Here is a 14,892-nt window from a genome sequence, read left to right on the forward strand (position 1 = left end):
AGCTGAGATTTGGGAACTGTCTGGGACCAAATGTTTAGCTGCTGATCTTGTTTTGTACTGAAAGAGGTAGATGGTAATGGATCATCAAGCATCTAAACAATTATATTGTACTTTTTTCCTTATTTGATGATTTTTGTTACATTTTATAAAGGTGCCTTGCAGTTGCCTTTTGTGCTCCAGCTGTTTTCAGACTCCTCTGCAGTTCGCACTTTGAGGTGGAATTGTCTCAGTTTTCCCTTTGACTTGGTCTAGCTTAATTATTGTCAGTGCTGCAGACTTCCCAAAGAAAACGTGATGTCATTGAAAAGCCAGCTGTTCCTTAAAAGCCATTTGGATGAAAAGTGTGTTTGGACCACCATTCCCATTTTATTGGTGGGGAAACTCAAAGCACAGGGATGTGAAAAAGCTTGCCTGGTGCTGGAATTACAGCCTGATCCTGGGTGCTCTGTGTCAAGCTGGGGTAGCAGCAAGTCCAACTCCATCTAAAAATGAATAAATAAAGGGACCAATGAGCCTGAACTGAAGGAGGAGGAAGAAGAAGCCACAGCTGTGATTTTGTGCTGTGCTGGGTACAGTGGAGCTCTCCTGGGAGCTGTTTAGGGCTTCCCAAAGGGGAAGAGGAAAAAACGCAATAAAGCAGTGACTCAACATGGGCCTGATTCATGTTATGAGCAGCGGAAACAAAACAAAACTTGTTGTAATGACAAAGGTTACATTTACTCATCCAATCCAGCCTCTTTGATACAGCATCATAACCCCAAAATCCACAACAACTCATAGAAGGAAACACCTTGGGAGAAACAGCTTTCTTTCCTTCATGTGAATCTCCAGCCCATCTAACCCGTGGACTTCCCGTTCAGGAGGGTTTTGCTGCATGAGAAAACAGCCACAGTTTGCTGTCAATGGTCAGCAGCCATTTCTGCATTTTGCTTTTCTGGGTAGAACAAATTAATGATTACTGGTTGTTGGTGTTTTCTCATTAAAAGCAGAATGTTAAAGTAACACTTGAGTGCTGCAGTATTGCCATCTAATGCACACTTAATTTTCATAAGTATTTTTAGATTCTCTGTATGGAAGTCAGAGTGGGTGGTTAGTGGCTTAAGTAATGTTCTTTAAAATTCCCAGTATGAACCATTGGGGGGAACCCAGCATAGAAATCAAATGCTTCAGCTACAAAAATACAGCTTCCCTTTTCTTCCTTTTTTTTTTTCCTTGTTTGTTTTCAGAAATGTTAAAATTTCTCAGTCATCATGTTAAGAATATTTTTTCCCCTTTTTCAGTCCATTGTTGACAGGAGTACCTGTTTGTGGTAGAGCTGATATCCCTCAGAGAACGTTCCCTACTGCCAAATAAACTCATGGTTTTCATCTTGAAGCCTGGAATTCTGCAGTTGCCAGGGCTGTTTTCATGGTCCCAAATGATGACCAATTCCCCCAAACCAGACAGATTTCCAGAGCTTGAAGTGGAAAAGAAAGATGTATTTATATACTTACTGCAATTATTTATTTTTGGAAGGTGGATAGTATTTTTGAGGTGATAAGTGATCTTAATTCTTTTGAGCTTAAAGATTTTGTTCACTTTATTAGCACAACGAAATATTGCTCAGATAATCTATTAAAAAAATAGCCTTTGAAGGTAAATTTTAACAGGCTTACTTGGAGTTGTTTGCTTTGCCTACACACAATCCACATGCATTTGACTGCAGTGCTGGAAAAAAGGTGGATTTGTGCTAATTGCCAGCAAATCGTGCTGATAAACAGGTGCCTTTTCTAGGTAGTTTTGAAGTTGATTTCTAATGACAGCATTTGGACCTTTTTAGAGATAATTGTATTTCTGCTGCCTTAACGGAGCCAAAACTTCAGAGATGGGCCACTCTGAAATCCCTTTCTGCATTATTTTCTAGTTTAAAGCTCAAGGTCAGGCTTGGCTTTTCCAGTGCACCTGTCCCATGGGGAGGCAGACCTGCTTTCTCCCTTTGGTTTGGAAAAGGGAATAGAGGAAAGAGCCCCTTCCACCCTCTTTACATCCCGTTCCATCTGAGACCAGGGATTTTTTGGATCCAGACAAGGGACAGGGTGGCCTCTTTCATGAATGGACCAGGATGGAATGTTTTCATTTCCAATGGGCTTTAAGCCAAGTAAATATCAGTCGATCCAAACTAGTTTTGAAATTAAATTATTCTTATTTGTTGGAGCATTCCAGAGAATGGCTTTGATCTGTCTGTACTTTCACCAAAGGGATATTGGCAGGCTGGCCTCCCATTTCTAGCCATTGGGGATGAAAGAAGGGTTATAATAACCACCTTGTGTGGCAATGATACTGAACAGATGACATTTTTCGGACAATATTAAATGAATAAAGGTAAACATATTTCAATTAAAATGTTTTTGGAAGCTGAATGCAATAGGGCTGTTGGAAAGTCTTCTATGTGGGCTGGAGGAATTTGGCTGCATTTGTAACTGATTTTCTTTAACTCCAAAAATCTTGGAAAGAGAGGGGTTTGTTCTGTGTGTTATTTCCTTTCCAAATAAATATACTGTTTGAATAACTTAAAGATCAAATTAAAATTGGCAGTGAACAATGAAACTGTCAGTAACTGGGAGGTAGAGAGGTGTGTTAAAGAAGGGGGGTCTTTTGCTTCTGGGATCCCATCAGCACAGTGACTGGGTTAGCTCAGGTGACACCTGTAAGTAAACTGAAGCACACAGCAATTAAGTGGCACATTGTCAGTCTTAACAAAGATATTTGGAGACAAAAATTAAAGTAAAAAAGTCCATTAAATAAGATGCTCAGTGTTCCACAGTCTTTGCTGAAGGATCCTCTAGAAGAGGTGGGAGCAGGGTGGTGGAGACCTTCCCACCATGAAGTGCTGTTTAGACACTGCTGAAGAACCTTTTAAATTTATACCAGCTGATGATAAATTGTACTTTCCCTAGACTTAAACAATAAGTGAAATGAACTGAGTTAAAATCTTAGGAGTGGAACAAGTTGGTTGGAAAGATCTGCTGAAGGTCACTAGTCTGACCACCTTCCACCTTCCAAATTAGGTCAGGTATCTAAATAAATCCAGCTATAGGTTTAAGTTCCAGCTTGGATTTCAGGTGATGTTGAACCTTTGGTGTTGAGATTTCTTACATGTGTTTGCTAGGTTTTCTGTAAAAAACTAAATATACAAATTGTGATTTGCAATATTGATGCAAATTGAATTGCTTTTCCTAGAAATGTAAGTGTTTTGCATGGATAGACAGGTGTCTTCTCACAAAAACTCTGTCAATTTGCTTTGATGTCACAAAAATTAGAATAACTGCACTTGATTTCTGAGTTAAATAAAAGACAAATCTCTTAGCAGATACCATGCTAAACACTCAGTGCTGTTGTTGAGTGTTCTGAAGTGTCACCTGCATTTTAAACCTTTTAAAGTACTTTGTATGTTCATGCCTTAAGGGAGAAACGGTTAGAACAAAGACAGATATAAAAAACAAAGGACAAAGGGTTTGTAGGTTAAAACTCAAGCTTTTGGTTTTTTGAACATCAGCTCAAATCTGGATCCATTTGCTTGAAATGGAATATTTAGTTTTCATCTCAGCATGTGAACTGGTCATGCTTGAATTTAAAGCTTGATTTATTTCTTTTTGCACCTGTTTTTATTTTAACACTGACTCTATACAAGATAGACTTTTGCTACATGGTTCCTTCCTCCCCAGCTGGAAGTCTGGTCTGATATTATCGCGTGAGACCTTCCTAAAATTTACATTTGTAACTCTACAACCTCTAAAAATGCAAAATACAGTCACTGCTCCATTAGGTTGTTTTGTTGTTTTTTTTTTTTCATTTATGGTTTTCTTTCCTGTGTTGCAGCACTGACCCACATATTTGGTTTTAAGACCAGCGGCCAGGCATGTACTTGCCCCACAAAATCTTGTTTATATAAAACAAGGTACAATCCTGCCCCTGGCAAGAGGTGCCAGATGGGCTGGATCAGGGGAGAACTGGACATAAACTTGGAGGGGGAAGTGTAAAAGGAGCTGAGGGAGAGGAGAGGGAGACGTGAGGCAGAGCTTGGGAAGCGATGCTAACACGGGACGGATGTCCAGGAGGGCCTGCAAGTCTGGGAATTTTCTACAATAGTTGTATTTGACAAAGAGAAGGGATGAGCTCAGTCATCTTAAGGGGGAGGTTTTAAAGGAAATGACATGTGGATTCTCTTGAATATGCAAATCAGAATTATATAATCTGCAATAACAATAATGATAAAATCTTTTCCAGATTTGCAGCTGTAGCCGTTTGCTCAGTGGGGTGGTGTGGCAGCCACAGCTGCAGTGTAGAACTGGGGCATCCACCTGGTTCTGATCTCCACAGAAAAGGGACAGAAGGTCACATCACAGACTGTTGTTCTCAGTGTCTTGTAGTTTATATAATTTTTTCAGGCTAATAAAGTATGGGGAGATCCCAGAGACATTTAAAAGATGTGTAGTAGATGTGGCACTTGGGGACATGGTTTAGTGATGGCTTGACAGTGCTGGGTTAACAGCTGGACCTGATGATCTTGGAGGTCTTTTCCTAAATGAGCCTTATGATTTTTTCATTACATGAAAATGCTTCACTTAGGTTTGCAGTAGCTGTAAGCCAGTCTCTTTCCTTGCTTTCCCTTCCCCATGGAATACTGGAATTGGTTGATATTGCCCCTGTTCCTTCCCCTGCAGGTGTAGGAGTTTCAGGTGTATTTACTGTACCCTTTGCTGGGTTAACTGTGATAACCGAATGCCCTTTATAAATATAATTTTCCCTGGGAGCAAAGATGAGCTAAATGATAAAATATCCTGAGGTACTTAAGTAAAGCCTCCATAATACTAAGCAGGAGAGTTTAACCAACAGATCATGAGAGGGTTTTTTCCTCAAGGCTTGAAAAATTGCTGTATTTGCTAACACACAGAGCTCTTCACCAAGGCATCAGCTTATAGATGAGTGAGAAGAGCTAACACTGTCTGTTCACCACAGTTTCTGTTTCTTTGTAAGGAAGGTGGGAAAAAAATCTCAGTGGATATGAAACTTGGGTACCTTTGTGTATTTATGGATTATGGATGAAGTATGTGTTCAGTGATCAAGGTGGATCTATGGCTGCAGTGCTGGCTTGGACAGGGGAAATGTGAGCACTCATGAATTAGGGTGGTTTTTTTTGAAATTTGTGAAGATAGAGGGAATTTTAGGCCACCATCTCATTTCTGGTGTTTTACTTATGCAAATGTGATGATATATGTCTATATATGTGTGTGTGTACAAAAATCCATGTGTGGGGTGTGCACATCTTTGTCAGATTTGGTGTGATTTCATTATATTAAGTTGTTATTTTGAATATAGCCTGGAGATTTCTACATGTCTCTTCCTCGAGCTACATTCAACATATTTCCTAATGTTGGCTGGCTTTGATACTAAGGTTGACTTGCATGTCTGAGTCCTGTGAAAGGAATGTGTGAATGGAGAGAGTGAATCTTGTAGGAAGAGTAGTTTTGTTTTAGATGATGCCGTTTTTGATCATATAAACTTAACCTTATTTCTTGTTTTTTTTCCTAGGGCGACTCTGTTATTACAGTGCAGCTGAGTGAAGAAGATAAAGTTGAAGATGATGTAGTTTTTTACTTGGTCTTCACTGGATCAACTGTCCAACACTGCACAAGCACGAGAAAGATTAATCCTGGGAGTCTGGAGACGATTTCTCCTGGTAAACAATTGCCTTTCTTTGCATATCAGTGTATCAGTCTGTGAAATTTGGTTACTGCAAGTGGACTGGAATGTAATGCTGTTTCCTTGATTGACTTTTTCCTCATTTACACATTCACAAGGAGTGGAACATGTGGTTTGGATGGCTGCTTTTGCCTTTTAAAAACCCCTTTCTTGATTTCACCAGAATTATATGACTTTCAGATTAGAATTATTTAATATGTAACTATGAGATGATATTGTGGAAAGCTCACAGTCACACATACACATAGTAAAAAGCTTTTAAATGCAGGAAAGATGGTGGAAGATACATTTGTGAGGTTACAGAAGCTATTGCCCAAATGGTGGACAGCCTAGTAAGTCTTAGCAACACTTACCATCTGCTTGACTCCATGAGGTTCACTGCTGTCTTCCTGGTGAAATACAACCCTTTCCCCTAAATCTTGTTGAGCTCAGAGCTCACACAGCATTTCTGGAGCTCTTGCAGTACAGGTGATGTGCTGCTCAGTGCTCTCTCTCCATGGCTGGTTCAGATGAGGTGTGTTTCCACATTAAAGCCCACCACTGCTTTTATCCTTTGTGCCATCAACAAAACAAAACAAAATGAATCTGCATTTCCCTTTGGTGACTTCAGGACCGTGGGAATGAGCATGTTCCAGGCTGCAGTCCTCACCATCAACCTTTCATTCTGACTTGTTGCTATGCAGCACATTGCTACCAGTGTGAGAAAAACGCCTGACATTTTCACTACACACCCTGTAACTCAGGCCATCAAGTGCTTTTCTTGGGTTTGTCTTTTCACCTACCTCCTAAGTGTTGTTTTGTGAGAGATGCACATGGAGTAAAATTCGGAGGTTTTTTTTCTCTTGGGAATGAGTGGCTAAAAGTTGGGCACTCAGTGTTTTTTCATTTCCTCCTCTTTTTGTGCTGTTCGTGTCGTTCATTTGGCTTGGAAAGAGAAGTCTTTTTATGGCTACTGATGACTGGAGCCCCGTGCAATCAATTAGATTAATGCTTATTTTCTCCCAGAAGAGCAAGAGGGGGTGACTCCTTCCCTGCTTTTGTGTGGTGGGCGTGGGGCTCTGCCAGCCCTGCTTGCAATGACTTCACCTCTCCCTCGGGGCCGTGGCTGCTGCGCCAAGAAAGGAGCTGAAAAGCTCCAGTGTTCCCTTCAGCCCATGTGAGAAGCAGCGTGCTGGATGGGATTTCCGGGCAGGAGCGACTCTTTCCCATCACTGATGTCCTTGCAGCACTGCCAGTGATGTCAGTGATGCTCTGGGCACTGCCAGCCCCAGGTATCACGGAGTCACTGGGGAGGGCTCCCTGTAGCTCGTTTGGTTGCTGGTAGTGATTCAAAAGGAAAGGAGGGAATTTCTCTCAATTGTTTCTTTAGCAATAATGGATTGTTTTGTTGGTTTTTTGGGGGGTTTTTTTTTGGTTTTTTGGGGGTTTTTTTACCCAGTATAGTCATGATCTTGTGGCGTGTGAAGCTAGACTGGGATGGGTGCTGTCCCAAAATACAGCTTGTTTCAGACAGAGTTTTAAGGCACCTTTCAGAAAGGTGCTCTCATTCCTGCACTGTCCAGGGCTGTGGTGCAAGGAATGGGTGACTTCTCATGTAAAAGTACCATGTGGATAACACTCTCATCTGTGCTCATACCTCATTTTGGTGAGACTACCTAAGAAAAAAATACTTCAGTAGTGAAAAGGTTGTTGGGGAAAGGCAAAGCAAGGAATAGGAAAAGCCTGATTTTTTTCATACCCTCTGCTGACACCCGTGCATTTGTCCAGTGTTGTTTCAGCACTGACTGCACTGATTTCAGTGGAAGTATGACTTATTCCAGTGCAGCTCTTCCTCCTCCTCCTTCCTGGACGCACAGGGAATCTGTAATCATGTGTTTACTCTGTATATTCCACAGTTGCCTTGGCGATGACTGTGGTGACTCAGAGCATTATTTGACCTCGAAGGGATTAGCCATGAACAACACACAGTGTGTGTGAGACCAGCCCTTGTTCAAACACCCAGCCCTGGGCACTCAGCAAGGGCTCTGCAAGGAAACTCCTGCAAACAGCTCTTCTAGCCCAAATCCCATCCTTTCCTTCCAGCTCTGAGCATCTTTAATTTGTTCCTGTGATGCAGGGAGTGTTGCACATCCCTGGAAAGACAGCAGCTCATGGGGACAGCCCAGGTGGATTGAGGAAGGGCTGGGTCACTCAGGAGCCTCTCTGCCTTCCTTGAACCTCCTCTGCATCCCCTTCTGGACTCATTCCCTTGCCCCAAGCCCTCCATGTGGTCCCCAGGAGAATTCAGATGAAGCCCATCAGCAGCTGAGTGAAAAGGATGACTGTAACTCTGTTAAAGATTAAGTAAAAAACAAGCCCAGATTTGTAATTTTTGTTTCTTGACTTTTTCACTGGGTTAAAAGACAGAAAAAGGATTATTTTGTTACATTTGCTGCCAAAATTAATCAGAATGTTTTAGCAAAGCTTTCAAAGAAAATCACATTTAAAAAGAAATCTTAACAACATAAAGTTGTTTTAGGTAAAAAAATTAGAGAAAATGGAATGGAAATATAAGCTGTCAAAATACCTCATAAATTCTCATTGTATGTGAAAATTCTCCATATCCTGAAAGCCCTTACCTAAATAAAAGCTATCACTGCAGAATTAAATGACTATTGGATCTTATATCATTACTAGAGCAATCTGCCTCTTTCCTAAGCTTTTTTTATCATCAGCCTTAAAGACTGAATATATAATCCATACTACTGTTCAAATGCGAGCTTTTATTTCTGTATATAATAAAAGAAAAGATTTCTGATTGTAGATTTATGGGAGCAGCCTTATTTTAGCTGAAGATGTGGATAAATACAGATTCATCACTTCTGCAAATTACAGAGTAGTTACCTGTATTTATGCACTTGCTCTGAAGAATGGGATGGATTATTTACCCTGCCAAGCTGTTGGCTGTGTTAATTTAAGGAAAGTAATTTCCTCTTGTAAGAAACAGATTCTCATCTGAGCTGATCAGTCATAACTTGAAGTGTCAAAATTAGCTACTGAGATTCAAGAATTAGCCAGGAGTTGATGTTTTGTGTGCTTTCAGTAGCTCTTTTGCCAGCCTAAGGACACACCAGGTTATATCATCCCATGAAGCTTTCATTTGTCTCAGTGAAAATCTACCAAAACCTTTATTTAACTGTTGGCTTTACTGTGGCTGTTACAGTTCTTTTATTTCCAATAATCCGGTTGAAATTCTCCCTAATGGAAGCAGTTTTCCTCAGTACGAGAGGCACTGTGTAGTTCTACAGCTCAGTTTCAAGCATTGTTTTATCAGACACAGCAATCTCTGCTGCTGTGGTTAAACTGCTGTTGGCTGCTGAATTTGTACTGTGGGGGATGGATATGTCCTCTTAGTCACAGATACTGGTCCTACTGGTGTTGGTCATTAACTGAGCTTTGCAGCAAGTCCTTATTCCTACAGTAGCTGAGACTGCCATAATCTTAAAGCATTTTTTCCTTCCCACCATCTCTGCAGGATAGGGAGGGTAACTGAGGCCGAGCAGATTTCATGTGGTAGTGAAGGAAATCTGTGTAAAGCAGGGAAGTGAAACATTCATTGCAAGACAGCAGCCTCATCTCTTGCCTCTCTGCTGGAGCAGCTTTTTTTCCCACTGGGAAAAAATCCCAACCCAGTAATAAAAATCCTGAAATCATGATCTGGCAAACAAGCCAGCAGAAGAAAGAATGACCTCATCACTGTCCACATAAGTCAAAAGTCCCAACCACAGCTTGCTGTGGCCAATGGAGGCCTCTGAGCAGTGGGAAGCTTTTGGGGAGATCTGGGGAAATTTTCTTGCAGGAGCTCCTGATCTGGGGCCTCCAGTATTTGTGTGGTGCATTTATTGCAAAAACTGGCATGCCATCACCATAGCAGCTGTATGACTGGACATGAGTTTTGCTTTGCATTGAACGACTGGTGGTCTGGAAAGTGTGGGAGACACAGGGGAAGTTTGAAATGAAATTTCAAACAGGGAGAGACAGTCCAGAATCCAGAGCTGCAGCAGCTCCTGATCAAATAAGTGAAGGGTAAGAAACACCCTGTCTGTGTGCCAGGTCACCAAAACAAGAAGTAAATTTTGGGAGGTGTAATTGCCTTGGTGAGTACTGTTGAAATGTGTTGCATCACTCCAAGCTCCATAATACCAAAATCACTTTTCTCATGTTTGCTGAACTCAAAAGGTGCAGGATTCTTGTGTGGGTTTCAAAGGGGAGAGGATCAAAACTGGAAGTAGAAAAGGGGTCTGAGAGACTGTCTGTCTGCTGGTAGCTGCCTGCCAGCAGTTTCCACAGGGCTGACACATTCTGGTTGACTCACTCTGAGCTTTCTCTCCATCCTTAAGCTAAGGCAGAGAAGCAGTTCAGTCTTTACCTTGTTCTTAATTCCATTGCCCTTGGAGTTGTTGTTTTTTGGTGGTTTCTTTCCCTCCTTACTTTCTTTCTGCTAGTAAAAAGGATAGAAAAAACTTAATTTCAGTTAGCTTGGAAATATTTTCATTTCAAACTTTTCATTTACTGTGAAATCCTTTACATATGGTCATGCTTTATTGACTTCTACCACAGACTGTGTTTTCCCCTAAGAAACAACTCTTCATAGAAAAAGCTGTATTTCATGAATTACAATCTTTGTACTTGTAGACCAGAAGGGTAAACAAGTTGCATAACAAATGGCCACTTGGCAATACCAGTTGTGGATTTGAAAATACTCTTAATTATAAAACAAAAACCCCTTAAAATAGACTAAAACAGCATAGCCAAAAGGACTTTTTGCAGTTTATCCTCTTTGGTATATTTAATTGCTTGAGGCAGTGTAATTAAAAGGAAGTGATGCCAGTACTAGATGACATCAGTCACAGGAAAATGTGATTGAATCTGTGTTGAAATTATTTCAGATGTAATGTGTGGGGTCTTGCACTTCTTTAGGTCTTTAAGGCATCTGCAGTGTGTAAAGGCCTTTAAAAAAAGCTTTACCCACTCTTCAATTTCTCTTTCACCTTTCCAGTGAAAGGTTTGAAAGGAAAAGCAGAGGCTCCTGTCCATTGCTGGTGCTGTTCCTGTGCATTTCATAAGGCTTCCTGTGTTGCAAGAGTGAATGCAGTAACTGTGTACATCTCACAAATGCACTTCAAAGACAGGCTCTGATTTTCAGAACTAGAACTCAGGATTTCTGAAGCAGAAAAGAAGCACTTTTTGGATGGTCACAGGAGATCCCTTGGCTTCCTTTTCCACAAGCCACCATATGGCAACATCTCTTGGATGCAAATCTGAGATCCTTCGTGAGGTTCACAACATTTGTTGTCTGGTTTTCCTGTCCTTAAATCTCTCTGTAAGACCTCTTTCAACCCAGCTCCACCATGGTGACTTGGAGGATGGAATTAGTCTTTAGTCACCTACCAAGCAAACCCAAACATGTGCTTCCAGCAGGGCTTTAAATAGCTGCCCAGGCTGGGGGCCCATTGTTTGATAGCTCCAATGTGAATTCTGAAAATAGGAGGTTTGGACAGGATTTCCACTTTTGGAGGAGTAGGAAATGAAATCATCTTTTAATAAAACTCTGTTTAGGGGTGTTTTGTCTCCATGTAGGCCTTGTTAAACAAGAAAAAGTCTGGAGAGTTCAGCTGCTGCCCTTTTAAGTGCACCCCAGCTCACAGGCACAGGTAGCAGTGAGATGGACAGGTCTGAGCTGTACATTAACTTAGCTGCTAATGACTTGCAACTGAGAAATCACCCTCTGCTTTCATGCTCATTGATCTGCATTAGTATCATGTAGAGGAAGCAGTGCTATCATGCTGATACATCTTATCTCTTCAGGGATAAAAACAGACAGAGCAGAGCACCATGTCTTCATTTTTCATTCTCGTGTTTTTCCCCAGAGCAAGCTTCATTAAGTGTCCCTATTCATTCCCAGTAAGGAATTCTTCAGTTCAAGAGCAGTTGTCTCATTTAAAATAATTTTTAAAGCATGGTTTAATGCGTAGATGAGGAATTTGCTTTGCAGCAGCAGAATTAGGTGCTGTACCCATCCCTGCACAGACTGAAATAGTTTTTTAATTTCTGTAATTTTCCTGCAATATGTTGGTATTTCTCAAAACAGCTCCAAGTCAAAAGTTGTTTCCAAGCTAGATTTAAAGTAACTGAGGAGCAAAAGGAGAAATGGTATAAAATGCGATGTTGCTGGAGTTAAGGGATGGATTATTTGACTTTATCACAGTCAAGACAGCATACAAATGACCACATTTGATACTGTGGCAAAAAAAAAAAAGGATGAAGAAGTTTCCTTCTTGGGATGTAGCCATGCAGTCTGAGATATCATCTGGTATGTTTGTGGGGAGAGTTAAAACTTGAATAAGGATACTGCTGGATGGTACAAGCAGGATGATACTGAGTATTTCACCATTTCTATTGTTATTCTGGCCACAGGGCCTGATTTCTGAAGGAGAGTGAAGGCAATCAGAAGAGGTGCTGGTGCTGCAGCAATGGGTGCTCCATTGTAAATGATGGAGATTTCTCATCCTTTCTCTGAGGTCCTCTCATCTATCTGGTTTATTCACTTACGTGTGTTTTCAGCCTGTGGAAATGCAAACCTTTATAAATAGGCTCATTGCTCTTCCTGACTGTCATGGTTTAACCCAAGCCAGCAGCTAAGCCCCACAGAGCTGCCTCTTGTGCCATGAGGAAGAGAATGGGAAGAGCAAAAGTGAGAAAACTTGAGAGTTGAGATAAAGCCAGGTTAATAGATAAAGCAAAAGCCACATGCAAACAAAGCAAAACAGGGGATTAGGTCACTGCTTTCCGTGGGCATGCAGGTGTTCAGCCATCCTCAGGGCAGCAGGGCCCCATCACATGTGATGGAGATTTCCTCTCTCCCCAGCTCTGTACACTGACCATGACTCCAATGGTCTGGGATATCCCTCGGGTCACTTGGGGTCAGCTGTACCAGTTGTGTCCCCTCCTAACTCCTTGTGTCCTGATCCTGCTCACTGGAGGCGTGGGTGAGAAGAAGAAAAGGCCTTGGGTGTGTGTAAGCAGTGCTCAGCAAGAAGGAAAATATGCCTGGATTATCAAAACTGTTTCCAGCACAAATCCAAAGCAGCCCCACACTGGCTACTGCAAAGGAAATGAGCTCTATTCACCAAAACACCAAAACCAGCCTACTGACCCAAAGTTTTTTCTTTTTCCCTTTTCAATGTCAGACACTTTTCTGTTCCACATCTAGGCAGGTGTTGGAGGGGGTTACAGCAGTCCACAGTGGATGGACATAGGTGATGGAACCACCCTGATGGGTGATAAGTGCATAACTTGGTGCTTAACCCATGTTAGAGGAAAGCCCTGCTGTCTGCCAGAGGGAGCAGAAGGGTGAGGCCCAGGAGCAATGCTGGCTGTTCTGGCACTGCCTGGAGCTCTGTGTGATTGTGGACAAGTCACTTAACCTCATGAAAACAGATTTGGTTTTGCAGTGATAACCACTTACCTCCTGAGACTGCCAGAAAGCTCAGCTCCCTTGTGGTGATGCTCTGGGACAAGGGCTGTAGAAGTTCAGATATTAGTCCAGGCCATTGGATCTTTGATGTGGTGAGAAGTGTTGCCTCACTGATGATTCCCTCAGAAGGTTCCTGTATTGGGGACATGTTTGCTCACTTTGTTCCTGTAGCCATTTCAAAGCAGGGGGGCAGAGACCTCTTGAGCAATCTTTCTAGTATTCTTGTTATTATTTCTTGTTACATACTGGCTCCCTTTTCATTTGATTGGCTTGCCCTGAGTCAGAACCTGTCCCATGTTCTTACCCCTACATCTGGCACCCTCTCAGATGTGAGGAAGCAGAACATCAAAGCACTGCAAGCAGTCACCCTCCCTAGGGTTTAGCACGATGTTTGTTTGATGCTGTTACATAAAAATGGATTGTCAGGCCTGTCACTTTCTCTTCTAGGCTGGATTCAATATCTAGGGAAGTTTCAGTAGAATCCTTGTTGGCCACAGGTCAGGACATGGTCTTTTTATCACCTTCCCTTGTGTTGCATTTTGCAGCTGGTGTTTAACACATGCTCCATCCCAGGGAACTTTGTGTACGTCCACGATGTGCTGCTTTAAGGAGACCACACGTCTTGACTGAGGTTTCTGTAGTTCTTGTCTTGATGGAGGAGCCTTTGCTGTCTCACAGCAGAGTAGTTTGGCATTGTGACAAGGAAATGACTGTCCCAAATGATTTCTCTGTAGCTGCTCATGGACCATTTTTGCCTGCTGCTTCAATCCTGAAAGTTCGCTGGCAGAGTAGTTGTATTCTAGGTTATTCTGCAGATGGGATTCTTATGGGAATAGGCAGAAAATATTTTTTCAAAATTGAATCAAAGGTTTAGCTATCCTCATGCTATTAAGGAAGCTTTTATTGTGTTTGTTTTTATTAAACTCTGCATTCTAGCAACCTTCTGCTGCTCTGCAGTAGGGAGAGCCCAGCTCACAGGATTTGAGTCAGCTCCTGTAGGCTGGAATGGTCCTCTCACAGTGTGCACAGAGATCACTGCTTTTGTAGAGGCTGGAAACAAAATTAATGTCCTACCTGTTTTGTAGTTGATGTCTGTAGGTAGATCAGCAAAGCAAGAAGGTGTAGGGGAAAACATGTACAATTCTAAATGGCCCTAAGGGCAAGTTCCCTCAGATTTGTATCATCCCGTTCTTTGGGGCTTTTACTATGAGGATGAGTGGAATTTGTGAATGGGTTTCATCTGAGCAGCTGAGTACTAATACAGTAATTATTAGAATGTACATGCAGTATTTTCAAGAGCAACAGAAGAAATTCTTCCTACCCTTATTCTTCAAAACAACAAAATTAGTAAATCTATTCCTTCAGCTTTCAGGTCATCCTCCTGCTAACAGCTACCTGGTGCTGGAAGGAAAGAAGTTTTCTCACCTTTCAGCTCCAGAGCATCCTGGATGTAAAGAACAGTTGCAGCAACATCCATGTGTGTTTTTCTCCCCTTCTCCACTTGCCTTTGATACCTTTCCAGCTGCATTTGCTCTCCTTAGGAAACCACAGCCTCATCTCTGACAATTTTGGTGTTACCCGCAGTGTCCTAATAGCAGTTTTGACCTTTCAATTAACTTCAGGATTGCCTCTTT

General features: G+C 41.8%; 1 protein-coding gene across 7 annotated transcripts in view; it reads left to right on the top strand.

Moving 5' to 3' along the window:
• AKAP13 (A-kinase anchoring protein 13) overlaps window positions 1-14,892 on the top strand; it is a 205,516-nt gene that overhangs the window by 68,407 nt on the left and 122,217 nt on the right. For all 7 annotated transcript variants that reach the window (XM_063412789.1, XM_063412790.1, XM_063412788.1 and 4 more), the window contains one exon: window positions 5,572-5,719. In XM_063412789.1, coding sequence (XP_063268859.1) covers window positions 5,572-5,719 — 148 coding nt within the window. The remainder of the gene's footprint in view (window positions 1-5,571; window positions 5,720-14,892) is intronic.

This window comes from Prinia subflava, chromosome 15 (assembly GCF_021018805.1).
Source record: "Prinia subflava isolate CZ2003 ecotype Zambia chromosome 15, Cam_Psub_1.2, whole genome shotgun sequence".
NCBI classification, from domain to species: Eukaryota; Metazoa; Chordata; class Aves; order Passeriformes; family Cisticolidae; genus Prinia; species Prinia subflava.